Genomic DNA, 15,362 nt, shown 5'->3' with positions numbered 1-15,362 from the left:
AAGCAGTTTAGTTTAGCCTTTTTTTTTTTTTCTCCACCACACTATGACCTGTCAAACTGAGGGGATTGAGTGCATCCTCAGTCAGTTTGCAGATGACACCAAGTTAGGTGGGAGTGTTGGTCTGCTGGAGGGAAGGAAGACTCTGCAGAGGGGTCTTGACAGACTTGATTGGTGGGCTGAAGACAACTGCATGAGGTTCAATAAAGCAAAGTGCTGGGTCCTGCCCTTGAGCCACAACAACCCCATGTAACAATGCTACAGGCTTGGGGAAGAGTGGCTTGAGAGATGTTCAGCAGAAAAGGACTTTGATAGGGCTGGTCAGCAGCATGAACATGAGTCAGCAATGCCCAAGTGGCCAAGAAGGCCAATGACATCTTGGCCTGTATCAAGAATAGTGTGGCCAGCAGGACCAGAGAAATGATTGTACTGCTGTACTTGCTGCTGGTGAGGCTTGAATCCTGTGTTCAGTTTTGGGCCCCTCACTACAGAAAAGACACTGAAGTGCTGGAGCGTGTCTAGAAAAGGGCTACAAAACCAGTGAAAGGTCTAGAAAACACATCCTATAAGGAGCAGCTGAGGGAGCTGGGGTTGTTAAGCTGGGAGGAGGCTTAAGGAGTATGTCATTACTCTCTATAACTATCTGAAAGAAGGTTCTGGTGCGGTGGGGATTGGTGTCTTCTGTCATGTTCCAAATGAAAATATGAGAGGAAATGCCCTCAAGTTGTGCCAGGGGAGGTTCAGATTAGATATTAGAAAGAAAAAAAAATCACTGAAAGAGTGGCTAGGCATTGGATTAAGTTGCCCAGGGAGGTTTGTGGAGTCACCATCTCCGTAAGTGTTCAAGAGGTGTCTGGATGTGGCACTTGGGGATATGGTTTAGGGATGATTATGGTGGTGCTGGGTTGACGGTTGGACCAGGTGATCCTGAAGGTTTCTACCAACCTTTGTGATTCTGTGATTCTGTAATGTGATGCTAGCTTTTCACTCTCGTCCTCTTCCTCACCTGTCTCTTTGTGTATCCCCCAGGCATGTACATGGATTATGGGGAAGCTCCACTCCTCTCACACCCATTTCTGGTGGCATTGGTCTCTCTGACTCTTTATGGTCTACCTTCATGACCATGTTTTGCTGCATTCTGTCTCCCAGATTCATAAAAGGGAAAACTTTTCAAGACCCTTTACAACAGTGATTTGGTAAAAGGTGTTCTTTTTTTTTTTTAAAAAAAGGGAAATAAATAAAATGAAAAAGATATTTCCATTCCATTTGTATTTTCTGCAAAAGCCCTTGCCTCAGTGAAGCAAAGCTGTGATCCCCTTGTTCCTCCATTTTCATTTTGTCTGTCTTCAAGATTTTCCACAAGTCCCACAGCAACGTGACTTAAACTGGGTGAGCTGGCAGAGTTTGAGCTGCTTCACTTTCTCACAGTACCTTGTAGTGTCTCTGCACTCCACTGCCAAAGGGGAAACAAAAAGAAGAAATGGTGATGAAACAAGGAAAGAAGGATTTCTTACCTGAGGACACTTCCCTGGGTGGCCAAGAGGAGGACCTTTGTGTTGGGAGGTCTCACTATGAACATGAGCTTGACTTGCTGCAAAGACAGACTGTGAACTGCAAGTAGCCAAAGGCTTAAAGGAGAATGTGTTGGGCAACCTTTGCTTTTGGAGCTTGGGCAGTGGGCTGCTGAGGCTGCTCCAACCCTGTATTTGTCATCTACCAGCATTTTAGAGAGGCTGTAGGAGTTTCCTAACAGTTGATGAACCAAAGATGAAGTAGTAAATAAAACTGGAAACTTACTTTAACAGAGTAGCTCAGAGACACTTTGGCCTACCTCTTACATTTGAAAAGCCAGTGTGTGGAGTGTCACCTCAGCTTACCTGGTGTTGTGTTGTGTTTTTCACCCAGGGGTTGCAGAACACAGCCCAGTATGAAGATGTTAAGACACTTTTTGAACTCCCCTAGGGCTTAGGTCCTGGTAACACTTGGACAGTTTTTGAGGCCCACAGCCTCCTGCTTTTTAGCTCCAGGCTGGAAAACTGTCCAATATCCCTGCAAGATGTTGGGTGGGTTGTTGCCTGAGGGAGTCCCACTTCCCATGCCAAGGATGGAAAAGGGAAACATCACAGGGCAGTTGTACGGCTCTCTCCAGTGATGTTTGTGCCAAATAACTCCACTGTTATTTACATGTGGGACATTTCTATGTAGCAGAAAGATGCTGGAGTGACAACAAAGGTCTTGCTTGGTACCTGTAAGCTCCCTCATCCCTTTAACTTCCATTAGGACCCCCCAAACTGATCGTGAGTTTGAACCTATGTAGTCCACTTTACCTCTGCTTAGAGGGAGTGTCAGAGCTGGTGTGGACATAGGCAAGCACATTGATTCTGCTGCTGCATCTGCAATGATTGCACAGCAACTGGCTTGCAATTTAGAGGATGGGAGCATCATTTCCAAACAGATGCATCTGTTCTCTTTAGTTGGTTTGTTTTTTTTTAATATTAGTAACTTTTCCAGTCCTTTGACAGGTCCAATTTGTTGCCTGTCACCTGAAATTAGCCTTGTCTGGATTTCCCATCATCAGCCTACTTACCGGATTTGGACTATAGCCATAAGTTTGGTTGTGATTCGTGTTTTTCTTTCTGTCTGTACCATTAACTGAAAGTTAATCATAGAATTCTTTGGGTTGGAAGGGAACTTTGAAGATCATATAGTTCCAACCCCCCTGCCATAGGCACGGACACCTTCCACTAGATCAGGTTGTTCAGAGCCCCATCCAACATGGCCTTGAACACTTCCAGGTATGGGGCATTCATAACTTCCCTGGGCAACCTGTACCAGTGCCTCACCACCTTTACAGTAAAGAGTTTCTTCCTAATATCTAATATCTAATCTAAACCTACTCTCTTTCAATTTGAACCCATTCCCTCTTGTCCTGTCACTACATGCTCTTGCAAATAGTCTTGCCCCATCTTTCCTGTAAGTTCCCTTTAGGTACTGGAAGGCTGAAGTTAGGACACCTCGAAGCCTTCTCTCTTCCAGGCTGAACAACCCCAATTTTCTCAGCCTTTCCTCAAAGGAGAGGTGCTCCATCTGTCTGAACAACTTGGTGGCCCTCCTGTTGGCTTGCTCCAGAAGACTGTATGAATTATTTCTCACGCTATTAGCAAGGGGACACAATCCCAGCACTAATACCATTTCCAAAAAATCCCACAATGGGCAGCATTCCTCTCTGGGACGTTGAGTTTTGGACACTGGATTTTGCAGATGTTCAGGCTGGAGGATCCCCAGGATGCCCAGCTGCAAGGTCCAGTGCTGCATTTCTGAGAGACAACTCTGCCTTCTTTCCTACCCCTGCACTGCTCTGCATTCCCTCCTCTCAGCAAAGTACCATTTTCACAGGGTGTGATGTTGCAGCGCTGCCAGTTCGATGGCCTTGGCCTCCAGGAGCAGTGATGCTCCATCACAGGCTTGTTGGTGCGGGTGTGCACACAGTCGACACGCCGGGACTGGAAGCCGTAGTTTCCACACGTAGCCGTGCAGACGGTCCACAGGCTGACCCTCCAGTGCACACCACAGATGTCAGTCCAGCAGTTCTGTGTGTTCAACGGCCTGTGACAGGAGGGAGGGAAGGATGGGACAACAGCAAGCATTGCATATCCCAAAGGTAATTCACTCAGAGCACTGCATGGATTAGGTCTTCAAAGGATGCAAGTGATATAACAGTTTTTAACTGCTCTCAAGGACCAGACCCTCAGTGGATGCACACTGGTATACTAATACCGGGTTAAATGACCATTTGAACTATTTGAGGATTTGGCTGAAATGTCCTCTCCATGAAAGGCCAAACTAGAGGTCTGCTGAAAGGTGCAATGAGTGGTGACCAGTGTGGTCCAGCAGCACTTAGTAACTTTTTATGGCTTTACAGACAGTTGAAACAAAACCAGTTCTCTGAAACCTCTCTTTTCCTTTCAACACAGTCTCACAGAAGATGCAAAGGCAAACTTGGTTCATATCTACTTGTCACACAGATAATGAAAATGCATGACTAGGAACCAATGAGCCAATTATATTAATTTTCAGTCATGATCAGTCTTGACTGACATACCTAAGGCTCAGATAAAGTCAATGTCTTTACCATGGTGACAGTGGAGTTTTCCCCAGTTGGAGTCTGTGTTTAAATAAGTGAGAAGAAGACTGGCAGCTTAAGGAGAGAGAGCACAGCCTTTCAGTCAGATTTGGCATGCACAGAAGACTTTCCAGACCCACTGGTGTGGATCTCCTAGGAACAAATAAGTAAGCCTGGGCTTAAGCCTGATGAGGTTTGTAACATATAACTGCACAGATTGCAGATGACCTCTTTGTTACATAGGGGAAACCCATAAACTGTCAGTTAAGTTACTAGTCCATTCAATATCTCTGAAAAGGTTGTGGATTCATATATAAGAGATTTCCTACCTTGGTAAGGCACTGCATTGATCAGATGACACAGAAGTTCCATCTTTGGTCTGGCAAAATACCTGTCTGTGCTGTATAGCCAGTCGTGGTCCAATGCAAGGCCCATTACACTGTGAACAGGGAAGAATCACTTCAGGGAGGTAAAAGGCAGGGCCACGTTCCCATTTTATAAGACTGCTAGTGAAATAAACTACACACTGCCATGCAGTGACTGTTGAGATTTCAAGCACTTTCTGCACCTCTACAGGCTTTGAAGGCTGAGTGTGCAGTCATCTTCTGCTCTACGTCACTCTCTTCCAGCAGCACTAAAACTGCATTTCTACATCTGCTCTGTAGAGTCAATAGTTCTTCTCTTCAATAGTTCAATCTTACATACATCTGCTAGGGCAAATTAAATGCTCTTGTGTCATTAGCCGAGAGCCTATGATCCACACAGGAAATCTCAATATACTACTTTTACTGTGCATTTTGCAGCTTGTACTATCACAACTTATGGCCAAAAACCTAAGAATGCATTGAACCAAGAACATATTCCACTCCATTTAATAATTTTAAAGCATTGAAGGGCAATAAACAAATGCAGTAAGCATGACAGACACACAGCAAATGTGCAAGCTTGTTCCAATACTGAGGCTATCCTAACCTATTCAAAGTTAACAAACACGTTTCTGTTCAACTTTTATCCTCTCCTTCAATTAAAATGTAATTAGCTATAGGTATGAAGCATGGATTTGTGCCCTTTTAAAATTATATCAGTTGTTAGGAAACTGTTTTTTTTAAGTATCTGGAAATCATATTCAAGAACAAACTGAGGGTTGAAGAGTGGGATGTTAGTGTGAGGCAGGAATTTTCGCCAGGGGAGGGCTGCTGACTGATCCCTCTGCCACCTTCACCCCCTTATCAGTAGGAGCCCTGTTTCACATTACCACGCACTCCTCAAAAAATACTCTCTTCTTCCTGCTATTTCTTCCCTCCCTGACAACTGGGAAGAGTCTCCAGCTGGTCCCAGTCAATGCTCTTGTTGGAAATACCATTCATTGTGGAGCACTTCTGCAATATCTGCAGGGGCCAGCAGTCCTCATCACCATCAAGCCTGAGTCATTAGTTTAAAAACAGTATGGGATTACATAGTGGAGACCAAAATGCCAGTAACATTCAGTGAAGGAAAGGAATTAATTCTAGAGGTGAGGGTAGAGTAGGTAGTCTGTTTATTTTCTTTGTGAACTAGGAAAGTTGGTCACTACATCTGGGCAAGAGAGACCTGATACCTCACTAGACTACCAAGCAAGTCACTGAGCCTAACTGTGTAGCAGTCTTCTGGCTTGGAGACTGAGCAGTATTGAATCATGTGGAACTTGATTTTTTTTTTTTTTAAGCTAGGTAGAAGAAATACTATATGATAATGCACAGAGGTTAGGTCTAAGAAATTAATTCTGAATTACTTGATTGTCTCAGCTGAGTATGATGTCATGGGGAACAATACAGCCCATAATGCTCTACAGATATGGAAGAGGTAGATGTGTTTTTGCAAGGATAATCCAGTCCTTTCCTGGAATTCCACAGGGAGTGAAAATTTGCTGCTTTCACATAAAATGTTAATTCCAAGCTTTATTAGTAAATGTAATACAATAACTCAATTACGTTTCAAGAGTTAAATGAAGTTGTTTTCAAGTAGTGAACAATAACATGTTCTAGTAACTGAAGACACTTTTTACTACCAACACAGCAATAAAAAAAATTTGATGAAACACAATCTCCAAAGAGAGAATCTGAAGATCAGCAAAGCCGCATGAAGTATTCTGAAAATGTTTCTCGCCCTCCATTCTGCATTTCATCATAAAGCAAATCAAAAAATCTCACACTTTTTGGCATTCTCAGGCAACATTAACAACTTTGTAAAACTGTGTTACTGCAAAATCTTTCTGCCTCAAACCTCACAATCATCAATCCCGACTCCTGCCAGCCAAGGCTGAAACACACTCACTGGCTGGTAAGGGGACTTAAGACTTAGAGAAAGCTATTTCCCAAATATGTCACCTGTCACTATAACAAGGAGCTGCAGACCTTTCCACTAGGGATGATAGGGGCTTTGCAGTAAAAGTCCTGTTCACAAGCAGCATTTCTAGGGATCATGGGAAGCTACAGAAACCCAAGCAGGTAGTGCATCATATACAGAGTTGTAAGAGCTGAGCAAACTAGCTGCCTCCTCAAAAGTCTGCAAATTATAACCTGAAGACACCAGGTTGCAACATCACTTATTTTCTATTTCTTTGTCCTAGTCCATACTGATGCCTTAAGCCCCTAATGTTTTTTTATTTTTCTAATACTTGCAAGCCTTATAGGTTTTATAAGTAGATTTTAAAAGCAGCATCCCTTACATCCCTTTCCCTGTAGCACCCTTGTTTACACATTCCTTAACCCTCTTACCCATTCTATCCTCCCTATATCACTCCTACCCCCGAATCCAGTAGAAATGTTTAGTTTCTTGTCAAGGCAAGGCCTAGACTGTTTGCAGAACAGCCATATCAGGGCCTGAACAACAAAATGAAGTCAAGAACTGGGTGACTATGTACCCTTTGTGCTCTGAAGAAGATGAAGATGGGATGAACAGGTGGTCCCAAAATACACCCCAGACCCATTTCAGGGGGTGGACCCGGGGTGGTCCAGAGTAAAGGCCACAGGGTGGACACACCTGGGATTAGATGGACAGTATTATAAAATGTAACATCTCGGGCACAGGGGCGTATGCCGTGTAACATCTTTTGCCTTGGCACAATAAACCCTTTCCTTATCTCACCCCTAATTAACTGCTCTGGAGATTTTTTTGAAGCACCATAAATCCCACAGCAACAATACTATGAAGCTGTCCTTGGACTGTTGCCTAGCTGTCCTAGTTAGAGCAGCCAGGAGCAGTTCATCACTGTGTGGGTGTAACCCAAACTGTGTATTCTACACCCTCTATGTCACTTCCCAGGAACTGTTAACAACAGACCATTTGCAGCAGCTGCCCAGAGCACACCTGACCCCTCAGGCTATAGTTATGGGTGATGTTAACTCCCCTCCAGGGAGTCATTAGCACCTCCACACCCAGCATGAAGGGTCATGTCTGCTAACAGGCCACCAAGGATTCAAAAAATATCTCATGACTCACAATCACCCACTGTGGAACTCCCTGCCCTGGGGGAGGTACTGGGCATTCCCACTCGAACCTGAGCGTATATAATCTTGGGGTCTTGGGGCTTCTAGTACCACTCATTGGATCCAGAGGAGGACCAGAACCTCGACTGGACTGCAACCACCACCCTTGACCAGACTGCAACCAGCACTCTCACCAACAGGTTTTCCTCCCCTTTTACTTTGGACTCAGGGGGACTACATGGGGCTCAGCACAGGGGCCAACAAACACTATTCTGTTCATGCCCCAGAGTGCTGGGTTATACATCTGGGTTTTGCGGGTTAAAACCAATTTTTTGTCCACATAATTGTATTATTTTTTATTAAATTGTAACTGACTTATAATCTCTTTTGAGTTGAGTTCATTTCTCCTGCTGGTTTACCTTTAAACCAGCACACTTACCTGGCTCCAGGAGGAGGCTACCCACTCAGCACAGGGCTTCCTGTTACAGTTCTGTGTGTCCATAGGGCGCTTGGACACCTGGGCACAAGCCTCATTTGACATTGGGACAGAGCTGCCTTTTGCTGTCAGGCGCTGACAGGTCACTCGCCGCATTTGGATGCCTCCACCACAGCTCCGCGTGCAAAGAGACCATGATGTCACCATCCATCTGTGAGAGAAAGGCGAACACGTCAGGGAGCAGGTAGGTGCCACCATCTCCAGGATCACTGGCATCATCAGGTCTTTATGTATTGGGCCAAAGACAGGCAACAATAGCTTGGTTCATTTAGGTGGCAATCCTCAAAGGTGCTGAGTGTATCAGCCTCCCATAGTAGTCACTGAAAACTTCTCAAAAGATGAGAGCTGAGAAGAAATCAGAATTTTCATTAATTTATCTTTCTCAAGGCTCTTTGGGCCTCCAATTCATTTTCTAGCTCTTAAGGCTGTTGCTAGAGGCTTGGCACAGGGGTCAGGCATGGCTGTTCTTACACCACTGTACTGCAGACGCCTCAGTCAAAGGCTACAGTCACAATGCCAGCAAGGACTAGCCCGGTAGCACCCCTTAACAGGGAAAACTACCTCTGTAAAGTTGCTGGAGCAGCTCACAGGGCACTTTGAATTTGCTGCTGAGAGAGTAGCCAAAACCCTGCTGGGTCCTGCTAGTGCTTGTCTGCTCTGTTGTACCCCTGACAGGTAGGATAATCCAGAAAAGCCTAAAGATTGCTCAGGGATGGTCAGCCCAGGGGACAAAAGACACTGTTCTCCTTTCTCTTTAGCTCAGACCATGCATTCGCCAGCTGAGGCTGAGGTTCTGAACCCTCGCATTTAAAAAAATCTAGTCTAACTAGCTAAAAGGCTGTAACAACAGAAAATAATAGTCCAATACATTTTGTTACTTTAAGGATCATTAAGCGAAACACTCATACAGTCAGGTTTGTGAAAGACTTAGGAACAGGAAGAATGTAACTGATTGCTAGTTTCCTGAACAGTTTTATGGTCAAATCAGAAGTTTGCTTCATTAAGTGTCTGGATTCTAGGCAGGATTTGTGTGGTTTTGGGAGTAAAATACTGCCTATCACATCCCTCACCAGAAGTGTTTATGATTACTTTACTAAATAGGCAATAGGCATTCTCCAGTCCCATGGAGAGACATCTGTTTCTATTTCTCAGTCCTTTGCAGGTAATTAACTCCCATGGTCACAGAAACAAGTATAAACAAACATACTCTCAACAAAAACACTGGTACTTTTTTCAAGCAGTTTGGTGAGGTTGAACCTGCAATTTTTGCACTGGTCATAAAGCTCTGCTCTGCATGTCAATCAACTTCTATTTCCAAGCTTACATCTCAGCAGTTTCTCAGGAGTTGAGGGAGGATTTTGGGTTGTGTTACAATTCGGGGAAGGTATAAAAAGACATAAACCATTCCCATGGAATTTACTGCCATCAAAAACTGCTGCTAATGAATGGGTTTCATATTTCATAAAATCTCTTTTGGTTTCCTTCTTATGACTCAGCTGGCAACTCAGAAAACATTTGCCTGCAAAGAAGGGTAGGAATATATTTTAAAAGGTAATTAAACAGAAATGTGCAATATACCCAAGACACAGAAAGAGTGGTGAATCTGGCCATTTCTCCTTGAGTTGTTTAGCACCTCTCCTTGCCTAAGCTTAGACTCTCTTTGTTTAATACAAGTCTCTAATCACTGTTGAATGAGGGAAGTTGTACATTTCTCTTGAGATCCTGACATCTTGTAAGTGCTTGTACACTGAAACACACCATATCCACACTGGAAATAAGGGAGAGGAGGGAGTGAAAACACAGAAAAATATGGAAAAAAAAAAGTTTACACATCTCAGCTAAGGAGATACTGAATTGCAGAAGCATGACATTTTTAATAGGCAGGGGCCATAACACTATACCGACTCTTTGGATAGGCACTCAGGATACATTCTTCTTTGCACCAAAGGTTGTCAAACAAGGAAAGGTTTTGTGTAGGGTAAAATCATTGAATCGTTTAGGTTGGAAATAATCTTAGTATCATTATGTCCAACCATTAAGCCAGCACTGCCAAGTCCACCATTAAACCATGCCCCTAAGCGCCACATTTACACAACTTTTAAATACCTCCAAGGATGATGATTCAACTACTTCCCTGGGCAGACTGTCTGAATGCTTGGCAACCCTTTCCATGATGAAATTTTCCCTAATAGCCAATCTAAATCTCTCCTGGTGCAACTTGAGGTCTATTACTCTTGTTTTGTCATTTGTTATTTGGAAGAAGAGACCAACCCCCACCTCACTACAACCTCCTTTCAGGTAGTTGTAGAGAGCGATAAGGTCTCCCCTGAGCCTCCTTTTCTCCAGGGTAAACAATCCCATCTCCCTCAGGTGCTTCTCACAGGACTTGTGCTCCAGATGCTTCACTAGCTTCTCTGTCCTTCTTCTTTCTTGTAGTCAGGGGCCCAAAATTGAACACAGGGTTTAAGGTGTGGCAGAGGAAGACCTAAGTGTAGCCAGAAGTCTTTGAAGCTGTTCTAGATCCTTTGTGTTTAACAGTAATGAAAAACAAGAGCAGAGAGTTACAATTCCAAGGTAACTACAAGCTAGAAAACTACAAAAAGAGGCAGAACTCACTCTGAGCACCCCTCATGCCAATTAGATTTGATGGGATGTTCCCGTTTTAAGAAGGTATTTCCACTCTGCTAAGGAAATTCTATGCAAGTCCTGCCCATATCAATGTTCAGGCAACACAGGAACCGGAATTAAACCGCAAAGTAGCTGCTAAACTGAGTTTCTTGTCTTTTACACTGTCTAACTAAACCACTATGAAGCCATGTGTAACACAAAAAAGAAATGATCCCACAGTTCTTGGGTGACCAAATTCCTACGTGTATAGTGCTCAGAAAAGGCATGATAACTATATCCAACATAGAGTGAGGTTGGAATCACCCAAGACAGCTCAACCTGGAATCACCCAAGACAACTCAACCTGTGAACTTTACTAATAAAAAGTAAGCAATAGCCTCTACTTTATTTTCTAACATAATTACTGAAGGAATGAACTCTCTTTCTACCAGGTACTGTCAATGTTTTCCACAGATTTTGCTACAGACTCCCAGCTGTCTTGGTTAAGCACTCATAAATTCCCTTTTAGCAATGACTACTCCAAACAGGCACCAGAGAGGCTGGTGGTTCTAAAAAGAACTCCTCAAGCACATCTTAAATGTATGTGTGACATTTTTAATATGAGACATACGAACCGTGAAGGGCAGTCTCTTCTGTTGCATGCAATGGGCTGCAGAGATGGCTTGGGTGTCTCTCTGCAGTACGATGTGTTGACTTCAGCCCCATCCAGCAAGCACCTCAACTGGGGCAGCTGCACCCCTTTGTGGCCACAGGAGGCTGAACAAGCTGTCAGTTTGTCCACTGACCACCGGTATTCTGCCAAAAAGTGTGGGAGAGACATGTTAACCCTCGAAAACTGATGGCAGGAGTAAATCAGAAAAGAGAGAGTTGAAGACGTTCTCCAGGATGAAATATATGGACTCAGTGAAGGGAAGCTACCGACACCTGATGTGAACCACTGACTGCCTTTGCTGTAACAAACCCACGTGTTGTTGCTTAGAAGCATTAGGCATGGAAAGTGCATAACATGGTAGAGCAGTTAAGTGAAGCCAGATGACAGTGATGCAGCATGTTGCACCTATATTTTTAAAGGTGTGTGATTTAGTGAAGATGTGGTTAACTGCAGTTACTAGCAGTATCTATGAATCTATGATCTTAAAACAGTGTGTTTCCCACCAGATAGATTATACAGATCACCTATCCTGAAGATAAATGGGGGAGCTGCAACATGCTCAAAATTTTATGGCAAAATTGAAAGAAAAGTTAAATTCTTACTACCCATCACTAATAATTGGAGCAACGAAAGCTGCATATTCTGTTCCAATCCACCTGCATCACTTTGTTCTGTGGCTTTATCACCTTCATCTTATTTCTAGGATAACTATAACAATAACTGTTTCAGCATTTTTACAAGTGAAGGGTTTTCAAGAAGAGACTGTGAAACACTGACTTTAGCAGATTAACAGAGGGGCTTCAAGTTTTAGGGCTTTAAACTGTGATACCTCTGTCTTGAAACTTCTGGACAAAAAAATTGTCCAGACTCACCACAAGTATAGCTGGAATCAGTAAGGTGTGTTTTATGCTCAGCAGGCCAGAAATATCTGGTGTTGTTTTGGTGAAGTAAAACCAGTTTAAAAGACACTGTAAGGTACCTGGAAGTCCTGAAATAATAAATTATTATTATAAATAATAAATATATAAATAATAAAGCATCAAACCATCTTTTTCCTGATGTACATGGCAATGGCTTCAGAGAGAAGTTCAGGATAAGAAAGGCAGTGCAGAAAAGCCCATGGAAAGACCTTTCCAGGGTTGCAGGACTGAAACTGTAAAGTTACCTTGTATAGCCAGGGACATTTTTTGTGTGAGTGAGCCAGCCTCATTTTGAGCAAGGCAGCTGAATTCACCATCAGTGAAATCACTGACATTGAGTATCTGAAGAATCCGGCCTGCTGCCAGGAGATGATGTCGCAGACGGAGAGGTTCACTAGAGTAAAGCCAGGTGATATTTGGGGTTGGATGACCATCAACAGCACAACCTAAAAAACAGGGCCATGAAAGAAACCTATTGAGTACCTAATGAATATTGAACTTGCTACAGAATTACATGCTCTGAAGTGGTCAAAGTTAGGGGGAGTAGACAATTCCATCCCATTTTCTCCTCATAATGATATCTCATAGTGATAAATAGTAATTCTGTAATAATGAATACCTCCTCATCTGATGGAAAAAAAAATCCAAAAGGCAGTGAATCAGCAATATGAAAAATCTCAGATCAATTATTATTTATATTAGGCCTTCTAGGGTTCCCACTATTTTGGATCATCCTCATTTTGGTATTGAAGAAAGTGGGATAGGGAGGTAACACACCTGGCATAAACTCAAGGAGTATGCTTGAACATGCAATACAAACAGAACTTGGTCTCCAAAGTTCCTATTTAAACCACAGAGCCACCTTATTCTTCCTCTTTTTTTTTTTTTTTAAATTTTGTTTTGTTTGTTTGTTTTGTTTTGGTTGGTTGGTTGTTTCTGGGGGTTTTTGGTTGGTTGGTTGGTTTTTTTGTATTCAAAATCAGAAATTTTTGATACACAAAAGACTTGTTAAAAAACCAAAGAGCCCTTAGAGGTTTGTTGTTGTTTTGTCACAGCAATGAGCAATTCTCCAAGCAACAACCAACCAAAACCAGCAACTGAAAAACCTTGATGTTCTGAAGCATTGTGTAAAGTCCATGCATCATCAGCACAGCTGATGAGGATCAGGTTCACAGTGAGTTCTTTGCCTGTTGACCTGACAGGAGCATATCTACCAGACTCTGTGGTCCTCATACCAGCTGCGCACTTTGCCAGCTTTATGACAAACTGCAGAAAATTTATGAGACTGGCATAACTTGGGAAAGGCAGCTAAGTTGCCTTACCTATTTCCTGGGGGGAAAAAAAGAAAAAAAACTAGCTGATTTCCATGGTGCAGCCCATCCACACCAATTGCAGGGGTGGGAGCCAGAAACACCATGTGTAAAGGACAGCATGTATTACTTGGACTGCTTGTGGCTTAGGCTGGTCCTGCATTCCTGTGCCTGTCACTGACCCATGAAAGTCCTGTCTAAGTTTCTGTGAATGCAATCTATACTGATTGTTAGTTTGTTATACTGAGGCTTTATACTGTTTGCTTACATTAGCATTAGTATGTATGTGAATGAACTACTCTATTGTATACAAAATCCCTTCTGAAAGAAGTGTACTATATAAACGAATATAATATGAACAATCACACCAGCACTGTTCAAAAGGAATGGGATAAAAAAGGGAAGAGTACAAATTTAAAACACTAAGAATGGAAGATTGTTCTAAGATTAAGGAATTATTCCATCAGCTGATTGTCATCTCCATGTAATTTGATTATTAGTTATTAATCACTGACACAAATAAGGATGTGAATATGAAGTCTCCGTAACACCATTACACAACGAACAGACACTGCAATGTGCCATTTTTGTTACTGCTCTTCCTTTCATTCTTGTCTATCCACCTGAGGAGAATCTTAACTAACATACACTAAGCAAGTATTATTCCTACAAGAGAGATAAAATGACTTATAGTCGCTCCAATGAAAATTTTATTTAAATATACACTTCTTTCCTTAAGGATTGTCTGTATTTTACTGAGGTGCCTGTCACTGCAAGAATAAAAATACTATAACCATTAATTTACCCAGGAAGGCTGAAGACTTTGATTTCCAACCATCATCAAGACCAAATCTTTGAGACTTGAGGAACAGGTTAGTTTGTTTAGGAACCCTTGCTATCCTTTCTTTGACTTTAGTCACACCTCTAAACTAACATTAGGGGATCGGGCTACCGTAGTCTTTATTTGTGTGCCTTCTGCATTAATCATACCTCCAATTACACTCTTCCTATGATAGAAGATGCTGCCTTGCCCATTTTTTTTATTTTCTTGCTTATAAAGCAGAAGATTTCACACAAGATGGAAAATCCAAGTGGTGACCCATGGCATGCACCAGCCATTGTCACAGTGAAAGGCAGATCCAGGCACTGGGGAGAAACCATCTGCCACTCAGGATTATAAATATTGGTGCTCTCACTGGTGCAGTGGCTACATGAGTCTTTGCTGTGTCTCCTCTTGCTGTCAAACTCTGCCTGCATCCACAGTGGAGAAGGGTGTGGGCTGGCTACAGCTGCCCTTTGGGGCTTGTTCACTCTGTGAAACTAGTGTTACAGAGAGCAAGGGCTCCCCAGCAGAAGACTGACACACATAGTAGGCTCTGCAGTTGCAATGACCAAGTTGCACTGGAAAAGATCTAGTTAATGCAGATAAATGTTTAAAAATAAGGGAAAAAAGGAAAGAAGAAGGCCAAATGAAAGAGTGTAAACTGGTCACAGTGGTCTCATCTCTTCCCTTTTTTAAATTTTTATTCATAGGGGTGAAGAGTCTGCTATTTGTTTTAATTTCCTTGGCAAGGTCTAATGCAGTTTTATCCTTGACAGTTATCTCTACCCAGCATTCATATCCTGGCTACAAAGACACAGCATTCTTTGCTGCTCAGTCCTTTTTCCTGTTTTTGTAAGCTCTCTATTTATTCCTTATATGTTTCATTTTTTTGTGTTTTTCCCACTCTTGTGCTCAAAAAATAACTCATGCAATTTCCAGGATACTC

At 42.7% G+C, this 15,362-nt stretch overlaps 1 protein-coding gene across 3 annotated transcripts in view; it reads right to left on the bottom strand.

The window, feature by feature from the left end:
• Positions 1–820: 820 nt before the first annotated feature.
• The window catches only part of ADAMTSL1 (ADAMTS like 1), a 375,877-nt gene continuing 361,335 nt past the window's right edge, over positions 821–15,362 (bottom strand). For all 3 annotated transcript variants that reach the window (XM_017806263.1, XM_017806264.1, XM_017806265.1), the window contains 6 exons: positions 12,529–12,729; positions 11,326–11,506; positions 8,027–8,234; positions 4,450–4,559; positions 3,383–3,603; positions 821–1,450 (listed from right to left, as the gene is read on the bottom strand). In XM_017806263.1, the coding sequence (XP_017661752.1) occupies positions 1,344–1,450; positions 3,383–3,603; positions 4,450–4,559; positions 8,027–8,234; positions 11,326–11,506; positions 12,529–12,729 (1,028 nt within the window). In that variant the 3' untranslated portion in view covers positions 821–1,343. The remainder of the gene's footprint in view (positions 1,451–3,382; positions 3,604–4,449; positions 4,560–8,026; positions 8,235–11,325; positions 11,507–12,528; positions 12,730–15,362) is intronic.

Source organism: Lepidothrix coronata, unplaced genomic scaffold (genome assembly GCF_001604755.1).
Source record: "Lepidothrix coronata isolate B3197 unplaced genomic scaffold, Lepidothrix_coronata-1.0 Scaffold14, whole genome shotgun sequence".
Classification (NCBI taxonomy): Eukaryota; Metazoa; Chordata; class Aves; order Passeriformes; family Pipridae; genus Lepidothrix; species Lepidothrix coronata.
The sequence above is the reverse complement of the archived record's forward strand: the minus strand, read 5'-3'. Positions and strand labels throughout refer to the sequence as shown.